The 15,033-nt window shown below is 30.0% G+C and overlaps 3 protein-coding genes across 16 annotated transcripts; 1 reads left to right on the top strand and 2 right to left on the bottom strand.

Moving 5' to 3' along the window:
• Positions 1-71: 71 nt before the first annotated feature.
• On the bottom strand, positions 72-2,499 carry LOC143192775 (zinc finger matrin-type protein 3). 5 transcript variants are annotated; one of them, XR_013004877.1, is made up of 9 exons: positions 2,308-2,498; positions 2,002-2,205; positions 1,793-1,948; positions 1,501-1,736; positions 1,346-1,449; positions 1,220-1,291; positions 905-1,161; positions 411-490; positions 72-357 (listed from the first exon to the last, which is right to left on the bottom strand). XR_013004877.1 is itself a non-coding variant. In XM_076398439.1 (9 exons), exons 1-9 carry the CDS (start codon positions 2,351-2,353, stop codon positions 179-181), a joined length of 1,266 nt encoding a protein of 421 aa, XP_076254554.1. In that variant the 5' UTR covers positions 2,354-2,499; the 3' UTR covers positions 72-178. The 5 variants fall into 5 exon arrangements, 3 of the variants coding, with proteins under 3 accessions (XP_076254554.1, XP_076254555.1, XP_076254556.1); XM_076398439.1 differs by having other exon boundaries at positions 973-1,161; positions 2,308-2,499; XM_076398440.1 differs by having other exon boundaries at positions 973-1,098.
• Positions 2,500-3,030: 531 nt separating this feature from the next.
• su(sable) (suppressor of sable) lies at positions 3,031-10,646 on the top strand. Of its 8 annotated transcripts, none has more exons than XM_076398391.1 (18): positions 3,031-3,195; positions 4,506-4,909; positions 5,231-5,388; positions 5,448-5,635; positions 5,712-5,856; positions 5,909-6,107; positions 6,160-6,444; positions 6,881-7,007; positions 7,065-7,226; positions 7,282-7,447; positions 7,565-7,628; positions 7,677-7,848; positions 7,903-8,128; positions 8,492-8,696; positions 8,750-8,905; positions 8,964-9,108; positions 9,187-9,415; positions 9,476-10,646. In XM_076398391.1, exons 1-18 carry the CDS (start codon positions 3,170-3,172, stop codon positions 10,034-10,036), a joined length of 3,618 nt encoding a protein of 1,205 aa, XP_076254506.1. In that variant the 5' UTR covers positions 3,031-3,169; the 3' UTR covers positions 10,037-10,646. The 8 variants fall into 8 exon arrangements, with proteins under 8 accessions (XP_076254506.1, XP_076254504.1, XP_076254502.1 ...); XM_076398389.1 differs by having other exon boundaries at positions 6,160-6,501; XM_076398387.1 differs by having other exon boundaries at positions 4,527-4,909; positions 6,160-6,501; positions 7,565-7,848.
• ohgt (E3 ubiquitin ligase component cereblon) lies at positions 10,370-14,949 on the bottom strand. 3 transcript variants are annotated; one of them, XR_013004876.1, is made up of 10 exons: positions 14,384-14,935; positions 14,246-14,313; positions 13,995-14,194; positions 13,653-13,943; positions 13,465-13,568; positions 13,266-13,405; positions 13,109-13,211; positions 11,632-11,793; positions 11,452-11,542; positions 10,638-11,345 (listed from the first exon to the last, which is right to left on the bottom strand). XR_013004876.1 is itself a non-coding variant. In XM_076398437.1 (9 exons), exons 1-9 carry the CDS (start codon positions 14,505-14,507, stop codon positions 11,186-11,188), a joined length of 1,275 nt encoding a protein of 424 aa, XP_076254552.1. In that variant the 5' UTR covers positions 14,508-14,949; the 3' UTR covers positions 10,370-11,185. The 3 variants fall into 3 exon arrangements, 2 of the variants coding, with proteins under 2 accessions (XP_076254552.1, XP_076254551.1); XM_076398437.1 differs by lacking the exon at positions 11,632-11,793 and having other exon boundaries at positions 10,370-11,345; positions 13,471-13,568; positions 14,384-14,949; XM_076398436.1 differs by lacking the exon at positions 11,632-11,793 and having other exon boundaries at positions 10,370-11,345.
• Positions 14,950-15,033: the final 84 nt, after the last annotated feature.

Below are 15,033 nucleotides of genomic sequence, written 5' to 3'. Positions count from 1 at the left end.
AACAGTTAAAGCGCAGTGGTAAAATAAATAATTTTAAATAAATATTTCTGAGAAGTCTATAAAAAATAGTATTAATAAATGGTAAAATATTCCACATTTATATTTATATTAATGCAATAACAAAAAAGTTAATTTAATTAACTGATAAAATTATAAATATATCTTATACTACATCAGTTTAATTAGCATTTTTTCGCTGTGCAGCCTTCTTAGCATGATTTTTACTATTCCAGTGCTGTATGAACTGGCCTTCTGAATTTGAGATTAGGTTGCATGTTGGGCAATAGTAATCACCAGAAGGTGTACGGTATATAGATAGATTTAAATCTTTATCAGAAAAACTTGGCACAGTACAAACTAAAATCAAGACATTACAATAATTAACTGTTTTAACAAAGTCAATATTATACCGATTGTCTCTGTTGTAGTAGCCGGATCGTTATATTTGTTCAAACCTAGTTGTTTAAGTTTTTTCATATGTTTCTGACCTCTGAAATTATATTGGTTAATACAATAATTTCATATCAACAAATGTAATCAAAAACTTTCTACTGCAAATATAATCAGATTTGTCAAAAAAATTTCCATACAAAATAGGAAGAAAACTTCCGCCAAAATAGAAGTTACTTTATATAAATGTCCGTCCACTAATCTTTCTCTCATAATAATACTAAACGTGTAAAATTATATCTTAATACTATATTACCTCTGCAGACATTTTACAGAGAACACCGTTGAAATGAACCTAACTAATTCCAGTAATGTGAAAGTATTATCATATTGCTTGTTGAAACTCACTTAATAAAGATTGTTTTATATCATGAATTGATAAAAATGAAATGAAAATTTTTGACTACTTTTGTTTAACTTACACCTTTATAACAATCCTTTTGGCTTTACTTACACAGCATGGAAACTTTTTTGAAGGTAATCACATCCATAACATGTTAAATGATTGTGATTATAGCATACCGAAAATGATTGTCTAGCTGATCTTGACAAGTCGTATTAATATTACATACTCCACAATGAAAATTTGATGTCTGTGGTTCGTTCTTTTTAGTATTTGTAGAGTCTGTACTTTCAGTAACATTTTGCCTAAAAGCCAATCCAAAGCCATCTTCTTTACTTGCATATTCTATGATTTTTTGCTTAGTTTGACTAATTTCAATAGTGAAAAATATTAGTATTATTTAAAAGCTACATATACTATACATACTTAATTCGGACCCATTTCCCATTAGTATCATAATATCCTTGTCCTGCCGGAGTTCTGTAACCCAAAAGTGCTCTAAAGCAAAAAAAATTGAAGATATACATATTTTAAAGCTATAAATATATCTACTTTTGATGATTTTTTCCCATATAATGTGATTCAGCATGTAACCTTCCAGTTAACTGAAGATCACAAACATCACAATGATACCAAGCTGGATTTTTTTGGGCATTCTAAAAAGAAACCTTTTACGGTTTCCTGATAATAACTTTTGAAATAATTACCTCCACCTGTTCACTTGATAATTTAGCTCTTTTATGTAAGGGCTCTCCTGTCTTATCCGAATAATCAATTAACCACTTCCTTATTTTCTTCTCATGATTTTTTGATTTGTAATGCATCTTTGCAGTTTGGTTACTTGATAACTGTACAGTGCATAATTTACAAAAAAGAGGTTGAAACAAAATTTTCAGTTCCTTCGGTAAAGAATTATCTGTTATATCTGGTACAGTAGACTCAACTAAATTAATAAATTTACTTAAAATATTATTTAAAAATATATTTAATATAACTTACATATATTCTGTTTATAGTTTTTTGGCGTTTCTTTTATGTCCTTTAAGGCTTTGTAAATATTCTGTTTAATTGGATCAACTGTAGGACCTTCTTGAAGAGATGGAGTAGGTACTGAACTTATATTACTATAATTTTCTCCATTAAAGTTAATGTTATCTGTAAATAATTATAATGAATTATCTATCTAGAATTAATTCTTTTGCATTTACATCCTGTATATTGGGCATAATACTGAGAATAATTTCCATAATATGCTGATGCCACTGATGTATCATATGTGTAATTATAATATGAATTGGCTAAAGGAGTTTGATTAATATTATAATGATCACTTTCAGATTTATTTTCTGCTTCTAAACAAGCTTCCTCTTTTTTCCTTTTAGGTATATGATAATCCTTTTTTAGTTCATTTTCTGAAATTAAGAACTTTATTATAGGTTTTTGTTGAATACATTATTAAATATTTTCAGGATTTAAAATTATTTCCAAATGGCCCATAATGTATAATACACAACCTGCATAATATCCGTCATTAGATGCATTTTCTAACACCCTCTTCATTATAATAATTGAAGAACAGAAAACATTTAAGAAATCTAATATATTGAAAAGTCACTTAGAATATCTTTAATTAATTTAGAAATATTATCAAAATATTTTAAGAATTGATTTAGTTGTCAAAACTTGGAAAGCGCTTCAAGCTGACAAAGTAAAAGATCTGAATTCAAGTAATCTGTAATATTTAATAGTTAATAGACTGCTGGTCCGATAGATGGTGCAAGTATATAAATTTATTTAATAATCTTAAGACAGTTTATGAAATCATAATATGGAAATAATTAATGAATTTTGTAAACATAACAAACAATGTAATAAGTAAAATAGTAACCTACTATTTTATTATCCAGATATATATTTAAAACCTACAAAAACAACACTTGAAAATGTTTTTGGAATTTTTAATTGTCCAAATTTTCTTTGGTTTTTATTTTTAACAAAAATTATATATTTCTTTATGGTCCTTTTTTAGGGTCTAAAATCCTACATTTTGTAACGCCTCAAGGAGAAAATCAGGTCAAGAGAAGGTCGAGAACCTGAGTTTGAGATAGTGCCACGCTGCGATTGGTCGAAATATAGAAGCTGCGTACAATGATTGGTCGGTTTCTGGGGTGACGGGAACAATAATCGAAATTCCACGACAAGAAATCATTTGTGGTCTCCTCGCCAAAGAGAACAGTCGGTTAAAACATGAAAATATGAGTACTTAATATTATGTCTGTCCCATGAATTGCTCAGGACAGATAAACAGTGAATGAGTGACTTTTTCATGCCATTTCATTAACATATTCCTGCCTAGTGAATATAACTTAGGTCGCAATGGCGCTCGTATGTGATATAAAAAGGTTTGCATTAATTTTTTCGCCAGCAATTTCAGCATCAAATCCGTTTCCGACGCCAGAAGTAGCTTAAAATTAACGTTAATCTTTTTTAAACCGCGTCAACGCTAGAGCCGCCATTTTCTAGCGTTTCGTTCGATGGGCGTAGGCGTGTACGAAATTCATATCACCATTTTTAAAACGTATTTTTCTCCAACAGGTTTAATAAACGGTCAAAATAGAGGGTATTGATGCTAGATTTCCACAAATTTTATGTGGGAAAGCTGAATTTAGCCTCTTTTTTGGCCGTTATTACGACAAAGAAAGTGTGTCATTTTGACACACATCCTGTTGCCATTTTAAAATCATACCAAAAGGTAAAACATTTTTGTTAGTTTTTTAGTAAAATTAACTGTTTTATCATATTGTATTTATGGTTTTTACAGTCATATTACGTTATCTTTGTTAAATTTAACTTTTGATGATAAAAATGAACTTAATTTGACCTCTAATTGTACTGTGTTCCAGTATCAAGTATTATTCTTCGAATTTTATTGATTTTATTGTCTGTTATGTTTAATGTATTTCATCAACTGTAAAGCATTATTTTCCGAATTATGTGTAATTTAGTTCATAATTAGATATGCATGGCCATGATTTTCAACTAAATTTATTGGTGTTGGACTACATTAATTTTTCCTAATTAGAGATCTAAAAATTAAAAATAGTAAGCTAAAGTTTTTGTTAAAATATAAATAGAAAACAATAGGGTCGACAATAATGAAAATAAATAGGAAGGTGATTCTGGAACGCAACGCTGACGTCATTTCTAAAGATAACGTACATTGATCGCATGGCAACAGTGTAGTTATCAGAACTGCTTATGCGCATTGACCTTGGAGAAAAATCGATATTTTTAGAATTTTGTTTTGTAAATTCTCTGATGACTACTCCATATGTGTCGCACGGCTCATTGATTAAACCTTGAAAAGCGCGGCAATTTTGAATCACACTAAATATGATATATGGCAAAATTTAAACAATATACTATAGATTAATACTTATGAGAATGAGTCTTAGGTAAGCTAGAATTTTTATGATGAAAATAAGAGATAGTTGATCTGAAATACGGTGCAATTATGGAATGATTTTTGATGCTCTTCTATCAAACTAATTCTTTGACAATGTTACATAAAACAGTCAATAATAAACATTTTTATTTTTCAATGTTTCAAGAAAAATTCTTCTAAATAATGATGAAAACATGGCGATTCTGGCGTTATTAATTCATAAATAACACATAAATATTTATTAATAGCTTTAAAATCATCTAATAGAGAATCATTTGGCATACTTAGTGAAAACCCGTCTCAAGAAGATGCGGATCTTGAAGATGGCGAAATTACAGATGACGATGAAGAAACTCAGCAGCTAGAATTGAACAAGCCTCTTGATGAAGAGCTCGTAGCAATCACCCAAAACGTATCTTCACTTAAAAAATCGCCATCCGGTGATGGTAAAGAAGTACGGGAGCGATCCAGTGATAGAGAACGGTTCAGCGACGAAAGAGAACGGAAAGAGAAGAGGACCAAAGAACGGGGCCGGGAGGATAAACCTCACAGACATATGACGGAAGCCGAGAAAAGCATTTTGCATTTGAGAAAACGGGAGAAGATGCTTCGGGAAAGGGAAAAGTGGGAGAAACAACACAGGAAAGACATAGATCCTGTTGATAATGTGGGTTAGTAAATTTTAGGTTCATATGGCCTTAATATTTGAACTTTAATTTCTGAAAGTAATAGCGAATTACAGACGTGAATAACAGCGCTCTTTTTTTGCCAAAATATACACACTGACAAATAATCCTATGTTAGTAAAATTATAAATATAACATTTTCATTCTATTGAAGTTAATCTGTTATATTTAAGATGTTTCACTGCAACTGAGTAAATTTAAAAAAAAAATCAGAAACATTTTCTTTTTCTTATATAGCAAATATTACCTAAACAGTCAATATATTTCAAAAATTAATTAAATGCATTAACTTTGCATTTATTTTAGATGATGACTTCGCCAAGAACATTGAAAAGACTTTGGCAACTATATTAAATAAAAAAGAGAAAGAAGCGGCGGCGCTTAGTGCTGGCGAAGAAGGGAAAGAAATAGAGAAACGAGGGAAGAAAAGAAAGAAACATGATAAAGACAAAGATAGGTCTAAGGTATAAAGAGACAAATTAAATTTAAAAAAAAACAAATAATTCACCTCATTTTATTCTAGAAAAATAAAAGATCTACGGAAGGTTCACGCCAAGAAATAGATGAAAATGAAATACTCAATATGAGAAGTGGCTCACCAACTCTTGAAATGAGATTACCTGCAATAGTTAGTCCACATGGGCTTCAGCAAGGTGTCTCAAAGTCAGAAGAAAGTGTATCAGATTACAGCTCAGATGAAAGAGATGAAAGGTATAGATATTATTATTTTATTTCTACATAAACATTTAAAGCTGCAACAAATACTTTACAAATGTTCATATAACAGATTAAGAAGAAGAGCTAATAAAAGTAGAAGAAAGAAGGAAAGAAACAGAAGAGAACAAAGGAGATTACAGGAACAAGCAAACAAACTTCCCTTACAAGATTCTCAGGGTGTTTGTGTATTTTACATGCAAGGAAAATGCCAAAAAGTTAGTATTTTATTGGAAATTTATGAAAATATTTACTAAAGAGTCTTTTCAGAATGATTGTCCCTATTCCCATGAAGTTACACCTCCCATGAAACTTGAATTGTGTAAATTTTACCTTATGGATTGTTGTGCCAAAGGGGATAAATGTTCATATATGCATAGCGAATTTCCTTGCAAGTTCTACCATACAGGGCTGCAATGTCATCAAGGAGACAACTGTAAATTTGCTCATGGTCCTGCATTATCAGATGGTAAGCCTTTAAATATTTGTACTTTTTTGGTTAATTAATTTTTTACTTTCAGGGCTAAAGCAAATATTGTTCAAACATATCGAAACTGCACCTCGTGACATCTTAGGTGGTTTTCCTAGGTTGTCTCGAGAAGAAGCTCTGAATCTAATAGACCAGACACAACAAAAACTGCTGGCAACATACAATGACCAAAATTCATCACCAAATTATGCCAATTCGTCGAAACAGGATTATGGATCCCAAAATAGTGGTGGTCCTGTTATGATGTATGGCAATCGATACCCTAATAACTTCGATGACCGGGAGGATCATGATCGAGAAAAGGAACCGTCAAAAGGTGGGATACCATCCTTGTTTGATATTACTGTTCCGGTGCCTGTGGAATTGGCAACTGGTTAGTTTGATTTTCTTTTTATTTTTGGTAGAAGGGATGCAGTTTAAATAATATGTCTATCTACATTGCTTTTATGTGTTATTTGTTTCTGGAACTATGGAGTCTTTCATTTCTACCATAGGTTACTGCTGTCTTATCTACATTTTCAACTTGATTGCACAGTTATGGTTATAAAATTTATAGTCGCCAAGAAAATATGTAATTTTATATATCATTTCTCTGTCTGTGGAGTAATTGTTTTATTCATTATTCATTGTGATAACTTTGAGATTTTTATGTTTGTTATAATGGCAAAATCTTGTGTTACTATATTTTAATGTCACGTTATTAATTCCATAAACATTCACAAATGTTAACACATATATTTTGTGTTATTTAGATGTTAAAGCAGCGAAAAACAGAATTAAACAATCAAGATGGCAACAAGATACCGATATATCTAAAACATCGAGTTTTTATCCAAAAGCTTTCTCGTACGGAGCTGATCAAGATATGCGTATTAACAGGTAATAATGTATACGTAAAATATCTTTTGTATTCTTATTATTTATATTGTTTTTTAGTAATGGTGACATTGATATGAGAACACTTCCTGCTCTGCATAGTATACCAATTGCAAGTGCTAATTCCAAAGATGTTTCACCAGCAAAACCGAAGTTTGACCAGTATCCAAAAGATGTAAATAAAAAAAGTTATGTAGATTTTACCAAAGATATTGATATAGGGTAAAAATTATCATATATTAATTTATTGCCATATTATAATTATAACAATTTATAGGCATCCTCCACCTGGAAGATTCCCACCTACATCTATGGATATTGATATACGTCAAATTCCAAAAATATATGAAGATAAACACCACTCTGATACTGAAGACGAACTACATATAGATACAGGTGAAGATAGAAGAGTAGTTAATAAACAACCACTTGATCTTCCACAGGTGAGAATCAATCTGACCAATCAATTTATAGATATCAGAATGTTGTACATTTTTATGGTTCAACATTTTCTAGTCAACTGGAAATAAATCTTGGTTAATATTATCATTTATTTATAGGCTACAAGGGATCTCATAGCTAGAATATCAGCAAATCAAAAAGATAACACAATAGATTCGAAAGGTAGTACACAAACTGCTTTATTGACTCAACCAAATGCATTTGATTCAGATCAAAATATTAATTGGTATTCGGATGATGACGACGACGACGATAATCGATTAACAATAAAAGTTGAAGATGAAGAAGCCTGTAAAAGAGAGAGAGCTGATTCATTAGAAAGTATTAGTGGAAGTGATAAAGATGCACAAAAAGATGAGGGACCAAATAGCGAAAGCAATAGGTAATAATGCGATATCCGTTATTGATTTAGTTTTAACATTAATTTTTATTTTAGTAATTCAAATATATTTACTTCAAAAACCGCTGACATTGTTGGCAAACTGGGAGATTTGTCTAAAATCGATATTTCTGCTGAAATGACTCAGCTTCTCACATCAATAAGCAAATCTAGAAATCAATTAAGTTCTCAGGACAGCATTGCCACATTGTCAGACAATGTTAGTTCACAAGATTGTGGAGTTTCGAGCTCAAGCGGTTCTCAGGATCCCAGATTAAGACAAGTAAGGCAATATGTAAATCATAATACTTGCAATTTGACCTGAATAAAATATTCATTTTCTATTGTATAATATTGTTTAAATTATATCTGAACAAAATTTGGGGAATGCAATGTTATATAATTAGGCATCTAATTTTATTTCAAATTTTTAAGTTCATATTTAACACTTTTGATAATTTCATGTTCTCTAAATGAAGTAAAATTGCAAAAGAAATGAATAACGATTCTTTATGAAAATTAAACAGGACAAATTAAAACTTTCCGGAAAAAGTTCACAGTCGTTTATTTTCAACAGCACTAATAATCTTTCCTTCATTAAGTTACGCTTTATTTATTATGGTTTTAGTGAAATATTTGGTTTTAGGATCCAAGACTGACTAGTACAAACTCACAAGAATCAACAACGATAAGACAAGATCCAAGATTGGTTGATCCTAGACATAGACCTAGGCAAAATTCCACTGAAAGTCAAGATAAAGATAAAAAATTGGACAAAGTAAGCATTTATGAACAAGGCGGTTTGGATATGAAGAAGGCAGCTCTTGAAATAGATGATGGTGATATTAAATGTAAGAATCATATTCCCTTATTTGGATATTTTTTAATATCTTAATTCAATTAGTATCGAGACCAGATGTGGATCTACGACAATTGTCATTACCATTTAAAGGAATGCAGAATTATACTCCCGCTACAGAAATTGATGCTAGCGTCAACTCTCATCCTCCAATAATGTGGAAAGTATATATTGTAGAAATTCCGAGGCCAGATTATACCGGTAAATATTTTGAGACTAAATAGCATACCAATCACTAATGTTGTTAAAAATTGTATAGGTTTAAAATTAAGCATAAATGATGCCGAAAAAACTGGAGATCCAAGATTGCGGAAAATTTTCCGATTGAGTATCGATGAAAAAGATAGTCCTATGTCGCCAAAAGCTAGCCCTAAACATGGATCGGGAATTAGAGCAGATCCTAGGTAAAATAAAATTTATGATATATTTATTGAAACAAATTATGGGGATAATAATTTTTAATGTTTCCAAATTATTGATAGGTTAAGAAAAATGGAAGAAAAATCCCAAGACTCACAACAGAATTCGCAGATGACCTACAGTCAACAATTAAATATGTTGCAATCTTCACAATTTTATCAAAGTCTGACTAGCAACCAAAAATTAATGTTAAATCAAGAATTGTCTTCCAGATGCGATCAAAGTGGTAGCAGTGGTCTTCATGATCCAGTTCTGAATACACTGTTATCAAATTTAAATTTGTTGCCACAGGTTTGTGAAAATTATTGTTATTATTAGTATTAAATCACCAATTTTTTTTTGTTTTTACAGAACAATGCGCCAAATCAACAAGCCTCTCTAGCAGCAAATAACAATTTGGGTGCTGCTTTAGCGATATTAGCTAATGTTACAAAACTTAATCCTATTATTCCTAATCAACCACTAATAGGACAACAAGGTTTATTAGGGGCCGCGCCAGGCATTCCCAATTTACCTCCACAGCTAAATCAAGAGTACCCTATAAACTTTGATCCAAGAAATGGCGGATTGCTTGGAAATGCACCACCAGCTCCTTTTGGACAGTTTGGAGCAGGAGTAGAACCGCCGTTTGGTGGTGGTTATAATGACGATTTTTATGGGGGATATGATGATCAAGGACCAAATATGGGCCCGTCTGGTGGTAACATGGGTTCTCAAGGTGGTAATTTCCGCCAAGGAAGAGGATACAATAATAACAGTAATAGGGACGGAAGGAGACGTGGCAACAGAAATTTCGGTGGTCGGGGTAGGAATTTTAAAAGAGGTGGGGGTAGAGGCGACAGAGATGGAAGAGGTGATCGGGATCGTGATAGAGATGGAGGTCGACCTATGAGAGGACATTCACCAACGTAAATAAAGCAACATCTGTACATAATTTTGTGCCAATAAAAGAAATGTCGGAAACTGTTTTTTCGACATTTTATTTTAAGACTGATTGTGAGAAAGGGCCTCACTGAAACAAGAAAAGTTTCATGGTGATTAAGCATAATCTTTATCAATGAGCTGCTTCCAGAAAAGAGTGATTTTTTTTTTGACTGAATTGTAATAGGAGATATCGCTTATCTCATGTATATAAAGGACAATTAAAATTCCATTCTGATTGTAAATATAATTTGGGACAGAAGATAAGATTTATAATTTATTTTTGTTATTTTTTAATTTGAAATTATAAAAAAAACACTGATGCAATTTTCAACTGCTTTATTTTTTTACTAATGTAATGACAAAAATAATATAAGTTATTCGTCTTTTTTATATATACTAACACCTAGTATATACTTCAGTAATTTTTCATAGGCCATTGCCTTTCCGATATTTTATCACTTTTATTAAATATGTTACTGAAATGTATATTGAATTTCAACGGTGTTTTTATTGTACATATATATTATATAGATTTGATGTATATTTATGTACAGAATATAGTTATAAGACAATTTTGCAATAAAAGAAATTTTCTTTAGTTTTTATTTTTAATTCTAATTATAAAGCTTTCATATTACAACTTATTACGTGACAAAATTATACATATAATACTAACAAACTTGATGTTAAATTTAGAAAAGCAGAGAAGTGTCCATATATATATTAAAATATGTTGATGCCACATAATTTGAACATTTAACGCACCAACAATTCAAAATGCACCTTGAGCAAAAGAAAATATTTAGCAATATACTACCTTTAAAATACTTTACACAGTTTTAAGACCTAGGGTTATGCTCATAATAAACTGAAGTCATCAGAAGCATATAAAAAACATGGTTCTTAGCTGGAAAACTGCATTAAGCTAGGCTATTTTAGGTAAATAAATAATTCAAAAATATAATAGTCCATAACGATCGCCTTACACAATAAATTAAAAGCCTTAAATCAAATTAAGAAATGGAGAGAACAGTAACAATCTCAATATTTAATATACAAATTTTATAGATTAATGCTTTTTTAACATTAGTTTATCACACAATGACCAGATGTCATCTATAGTATATTGTTCAATATTTATTTAAGAATGCTCAAATCATCTGGCGGATCCTGCGACATTACTTTAAAACCAGATTTCGCTAAGCCAAAAAATTCCTTTGGACTCAAATTATTACTAGTAAACTTCCAACCAAGGTGTTTATTGCAGTAAATGCACTGAATTATTGTCCAGGCATATCTAGAAAAGGATTTTATTTTTAACTAAAAGGTTTATACATTAATAATTTTTATGATTTCATAATTGACAAAATTATTTATGAATGAAATACAAACATAATGCATACCCTGGAAACCATGAAAACTGCCTAGATGGATCTCCAACCAACTGGAAGTTAATTGCTGATAGTACTGTAACGGTTTCATAAACATGTCCACCTAAAAATACAAATAATAGCCTAGAAAAAGCTGATTGATTATTTAAAAGGCGTTTTATTAAGAAAGTATTAAATATTTAAGAACGTTACTTGATTATTGTTTTGCCAGTGATGAGTATCGTTGAATGAACACTGTCCATCGCTGCTTCCCGCGTCGATTGAAATGCGTTTGTTACCTAGATAATACACCTGGTGGACCGCAACATCCCATTTCAGAGTTTGTAAATATGTTTGACCAAGTGTTGATGAACACTGTCATGTGAAAAATAATTTCATTGTGTTTTTCGGAGCACTTTACGGATTTCTCGTTTATTGCACGATTCAAATGTTTTAAGTAATGTCAATAATGATCCATTCAGTTAGGATTTAATTTGATTTCAGCAGTTTACAGTAAATCACACTATTTTTAATTCCATCAAAATCAACCGAAGATGACGGTTCAGCGAATTTAATCCATGACTGAGATTATTATGCTTATGACTGTAATAATTGATTTATTTTTCATCAGCAGTAATAACCCTATGCCAAATTCTTTCCATTTTTTATCGTTAAAGCGACAGGCCACAAATCAAAATATGCTTCTCAATGTGCTTTTATGCTCAATGCTCAATATGCAATTTTCGATATGTTTGCTCAACTGAAGCATATATTTTAACAAAAGCGTGTCGATGTTGGCAGTCTATAGTACCTGCTGTTTATTATTCAGATACTGATGCCAAAATTCTATGGAAAATTACACAACTAACCAGATGGTACAAAAGGGAAAACTTTATTACCAATAGACCAAATGAGAATCATTTTTAGCGACGAAATCAATTTTTGGACGAATTGCTATAATAGCAACTTTAATTGCCGTATATCGTATGTATAACGTAAGAAATCACTCAAATTCAACCGGGTCTATACCATTAAATTCTATGCCCTTAACAAATATGGCTAATTCAAATTAAAAAATAATTAATTCCTCCCACATCGCTTGTTTCATTGCATTTCAATATAGACTGGCTTTTATTGAAAAACCACAAGTTTTAATAAATTTCAATGATTTTTTGCACAATTTTTTTATATTAAAATTATTAATTAAAACTTATTAAAGAAGTGAAACAACAATATTGAATATATTTGATAAAGTATGAATTATTGTTATTTATTTTTGTATATCAAATAAATATGCCTTACTATAGGTGATTTTCAGTCAATATAATGTAGAATGGAATAATAAAACACCTACATAATATTTTGAAAAACCATTGAATTAAATTGATCAGTATTGGCTTCTAGATACACTCTAAATGTTTCTAATAATTATTTATTTGTGTAATAGAGTACATAAAAAATGACAAGGCTTAGCTGATGAGATATACATTAAGTTACCTTTAATAATTATTAGAGAACATGGTAAACATTATTTCAATACCAATGAATAAAAATTAATTATTTATTATCATTTTTATTAGAATACTTCTTAGTTATAAAATGATTTGCATGATATGCAAATATTGAGTGATTTAATATTTTTCACTCGTTTGTTCACATTACTAATAAGTATTTTGATATAACTACCTACCTGGATTAACATAATTGCTCTGTGTACCATCCTTTGACATTACAAACACCTTAGATGGATCAGTTATTAAAGCATTACAATTGTCACAACACATAGTTCTTCCCTAAAAAAATATAACTTACATAAAATTGAATTCAATTATTGATTATTTACTTACTAGCTTTAAGTACATGCACTCTAATTTTAATCTTTCTAATGTGCTTTTCAAACCTAATATTTTTAAACGTTCATTATGGCTGAGTTGGTAATTTTGTACAAACCAATAAGACAATTTTTCTGGATCTTTTGGAATATATTCTAAAATTAAATTAACCAAACAATAATTATTACAAAAAAATCAGTAATATAATACACACCTTTACCATAAGAACTTAAAGCATCAAGGAGTATGTCTATATAATAACTAACTTCATTCATGTCATAAACCCAACTAGGGAAAACATACTGAGCTGCATGGTATCTATAAAACAGATAACTGTACTATTATCATATACAATGAATATTATACTTATTTATACATTTCAATTATTGGTTCTTTTATTACCTTCTATATCTCTTGCATTGTTTTAATTCACCAATATTACGTATCTTCCACTTTCTTTTTAATTTCAAAGCTAACAGCTGAGAATCCTGTAAAGGAGAGACAATTGGTGGTTCTGCTATTATTCTAACAGTAACTAATTTTATTCTGGCAGAAGCATTTTCTATCTTAGACCCAGGAACTCTTTCACATCTTTGTCTGCCTCTGGCTTTGATATGCAGCATACGATAATGATGACTAATTTCAAATATCTCCATAGTTATTCCATATTCATACAACCCACTATAACCTGAACTAAAATGAAATATATGCTATTCATGAAGTAGTCAAAATAATTAAACTTACTTGGCACACAGTAATACAAACACTCTGTTATTTTTATCAATAAAATTTTGCATAATTCCATTTTCATAATTGTTGGTCATTACTAATGGTAAAGTAAAACCTGGAAATACTAAAGTGTTAGTATATATTGCAAATACCTTTAGAACATCTCCATCTTCAAATATTGTATATCCTCTAAGAGGATTTAATTTCCCAAGATACTAAAAATAATATAACTTAATGAAAGGTATTTATTTTTAAAATTAACTTACTCCATGGGTTGTGGGAATATCTCTATCATATTCCCCTGTTATAGAATTAATCAATTCTAAATCCTCATCTATAATCATTATTAAAAGACACAAAATTAAAAATATATATACTCAGAATTCTAATATAACAAGTTTTACCAGGACTATTTCTATCAGAGGTTGAAGTATAGTCACTACTATTATCAGATATATGCCCATTTTCAATTTCCATCGGTAGATCTTGGTCTTCTTGATCAGAGTCCTGATTTTCGGGCTCTGCCATTATTTGTGCTGTTTAAAAAAATTCAGAATGTTTTTATTTTACTGATAACAAAACAAAAACATATATTTTTGACATATTCCATATGACTGTCTAGGGGCCGAAAAAATATCGTTAGAAATCTATATCGATATTATATATCGAATTTTTTTTCAAAAAACCGATATATGACCGATATTTGGATATATTTTTCAGCCGATATTTTTCGATGCTTTTTTTTAAACTTATGATATTTCTTCAACATTATAAAATTGGCACTTAAAGGTTTAATATATTTTAGTACTTAACTTTAACGGTTTTTTAAAAATATATCAGTTATTGCAAAAAAGTATATATATAGATATTTTTTTTAAATATCGAAAACGATACATCGATATTTTATAAAATATTGATATCGATATATTTTTCTCATCGGCTGACTAATTCTCACTGGATTTATATAACTGAAATTGTCAATTTTTAAAATATTGATGCACAGGTATAAATAATATTAATATCATATATAATTTTGAGAAGATGAGAAAGAACA

Source organism: Rhynchophorus ferrugineus, unplaced genomic scaffold, assembly GCF_030347505.1.
Source record: "Rhynchophorus ferrugineus isolate W39M unplaced genomic scaffold, kcgeb_rfMv2 rfM3, whole genome shotgun sequence".
Taxonomy (NCBI): Eukaryota; Metazoa; Arthropoda; class Insecta; order Coleoptera; family Curculionidae; genus Rhynchophorus; species Rhynchophorus ferrugineus.
Note: the sequence above shows the minus strand (reverse complement) of the source record. Positions and strands in the feature narration are given on the sequence as shown.